This window comes from Nannochloropsis gaditana (assembly GCF_000240725.1).
Source record: "Nannochloropsis gaditana CCMP526 unplaced genomic scaffold scaffold001, whole genome shotgun sequence".
Lineage (NCBI taxonomy): Eukaryota > Eustigmatophyceae > Eustigmatales > Monodopsidaceae > Microchloropsis > Microchloropsis gaditana.
This window is the reverse complement of record NW_005803952.1, coordinates 105,156-108,065: the sequence shown is the minus strand read 5'-3', so window position 1 is coordinate 108,065 and position 2,910 is coordinate 105,156. Positions and strand designations below refer to the sequence as shown.

General features: G+C 51.6%; 1 protein-coding gene across 1 annotated transcript; it reads left to right on the top strand.

Moving 5' to 3' along the window:
- Positions 1 to 2,072: 2,072 nt before the first annotated feature.
- NGA_2111000 (polyribonucleotide nucleotidyltransferase) lies at positions 2,073 to 2,690 on the top strand (the record flags this gene model as incomplete). Its single annotated transcript, XM_005856344.1, has 1 exon — positions 2,073 to 2,690. A coding segment is annotated over exon 1 (579 nt), but the record flags the coding sequence as incomplete, so codon positions are not given.
- Positions 2,691 to 2,910: the final 220 nt, after the last annotated feature.

Sequence of the window (2,910 nt, the reverse complement as noted above, 5' to 3'; positions counted from 1 at the left end):
GAGAAACTGACAGTAGTGGAGGAAATGCTGCAGGAACGGCAAGCAGCAGCGGATGAGAATTTCTCGCAGGAGGCGTCTCTTCTGATCGAAGAGATCTTTAAGGTCCTATATGCGACGGAAAACGCCACAGGCCTTAGCGACTGCGATGAGCCGTGTTCGGAAGCAGCGGCGGCTGTCGAGGCACCGACAGCTGTAGTTTGAGTTTAAAAGGTGCTGCCGAGAAGCGGAGACCACAAGGCCTGCTGGCTCACACCACGCTGGTATTTAGGGAAGACATAAGCGTGGAGGCATGACGTGAAATTAGTGACGTGGTCACGACTAGGTCGGCATTAAAAAGGTGGGAGAGATTAAACATATATCGAACGAAGGACACCGAAGAATACGAGAAAAGGAAGATGGGGACGGGTTGAAATGAAGAATTTTTCTTTCGTGCTGAGCGGAAAAGGCAAAGAAGCCATGAGTCTGAGTTCCAGCGCATTGTCTGCCATTTGTAAGTGACTACTCCCATAATCCCCTATCAAAGCTTGAAGAAAGCTCTTGATTTTAGAGGAGACCCATGCTCCATTGTTAGAAGAGAAATACAGCGTTGGACGTCCACTACCATGGTTCACCAAATCAAAAATTCCCTGCACATTTCCTGGCCCCCTGCGACTACAGCCATGTGCTCGACAGAAGAAGACTCTTTGGTCTGTTTAATCTATTTTCCAGTGTTATCAGCGACCTCATTCGTACACGGGGCCCTCGTACGTGCAGGGCTGGACCGCATCGGTCCCCTCGGGCACGAAGCCCACAGACACTGAGTTTACGCAGTGCCTCTCATCCGGAGGCGGATTTCCGAAGCCTTCGTTGCGGAAAACGTGCCCAAGGTGCCCGTCGCACTCTGAACACAGGATCTCGCACCGAAAGCCGTCCGCGTCTCGCTGCTCGTAGACGGCGTCTTTGATGTTCGTCCAGAAACCAGGCCAGCCGCACCCGCAATCAAACTTCATGGCCGACGTGTATAGAGGCGTCTTGCACCCTGTGCACACGTATGTCCCCTTGGCATTGTGGTCATCCCAGCCCCCTTTCGCCACGGTTACTTTTCGAGGCTCCGTGGCTTTGCGCCGGAGAACCTTGAAGGCAGTGGGGCTCAGAATTTGCTTCCATTCCTCCTCGGTTTTCACTTTAGTTAAAGCCGGCTTCGCGGCCAAATTCGTGGCCGGGTCTTGTGCTTGTGTAGCAAACATGCGACTGAAAAGCATGGAAGGTACCGTCGTTGAACGGGATCGGGCACCTACTGCGGAAAAGCTAGCTGAACGCGTCCAGAATAGTTTTTTGGGTGCTCCTGACGAAACGAATCCACTCGCTCCACGAATGGAACAGGAGGCGAGCTGAACAATGCTGAGTGTCGCTATGGTTGAAAAAGAGAGGGAAAACCGCATGCTCTGTCATGATTCAAGAAAATATGGCGTGGAAGAAAATTAAATACGGATGAGACAACAGACGAAAGTCTCACAAGTCTCATTACTTGACCTGAGCACTTACAATAGGCCTTCATCATTAGACGTACGGATTACGATGTAGAAGGTACAGCCATTCATCCATATCTACTTATAAAGTCATATCACATGATTATCACTGCGAGATGTCTTGCGAATAATTGTAATTTTGGCAGGGGGGAAATTATTATGTCGGGCATGTACACGGAACAGTTGCTGTAGGTGGACTCCCTGGAAATGTCAGTACAGAGCTAATACTGCCAATAAAGATGACATGGCAGACAGGGGTCACTTGGCTGTGGGAAGTACGTGTCAGACGCTTTGACCCCGAGGGCTTAAGTCGAGAGGAGCGTCGAGGACACCTGCAAACCCCGGTACTCACCATGTCTTCGAGTTTCTGTACTCACATGAAATCCTCGTCGTCGTCGTCGTTGAGTCAGTTTCATACAGCGCACCCAAGTGAATCGGGATGGGATGCCCGTGGCGAGTGAGCGATCGATCTGGTTAGAGACCTCTTCCGTGTGCATTGCGTGCGTGAGAACATTGAGCGTACAAAGGTCTGAAGTCTTAAAGAAATGACAACATTCTGAACTGAAACCGATGCATATGTCCACCACAGAGGGTTACGAAAGAATGTTACGCATTGGATGCGTGACAGGTCGTAAGTGGGTACGGGAAGCTTGCGGGCTAGCGCTGCCTCGCACGCGGAGACCGTCCGTGCCCCCAGGGCGCCTCAAGCCTCCGTTCTCCGTCTCAGAAGCGAGCGACGAGGCATCGGTGCGCTCGTTCTCATCCAGCGTCAAGCGTACTCGCAAAAAGAGCCCGGGGCAAGTCCGATTGAAGAACGAACCATTGTGCCGCGTGGCGGCCGTGGTTGACTACGGCAACCCCATGCAAAATTTAGTCTTAGGAACTGGTGTATTGGCAACGCAGTGTGATGGCGCGGCCGTGGGGCGGCAGGGAGGTTGTTTAGTTCTGGGCACAGCGGTCAGTGACAGACAGGCGCCGGCAGGAGCTGGAGATGACTTCTTACCCTTGGTAGTGGAATATCGTGAGAAGGCACATGCATTCGGACGCATCAACAGGAGCGTTAATCGGCGTGAGGGAGCTCAGTCAGACCAAGAAATATTGGCCTCACGAGTTATAGATAGGGTGATACGCCCGCTCTTCCCCGAAGGCTTTATTTATGACACACAAGTTGTCACGACGGTTGAGTCTTCAGATCGTCAGAATGATCTAACAGTTTTGAGTGTCAACACTGCATCAGCGGCTCTGGCAGTCTCTAATATTCCATGGAATGGGCCCGTAGGTTGCGTCCGTGTAGGAATGACGCCAAGCGGTAAGCTTCTTATAAATCCAACTGAGGATGAGATGCAGGAATCTGACTTGAATTTGCTCTACGCGGGCAACGAGCAACGAACACTCATGATAG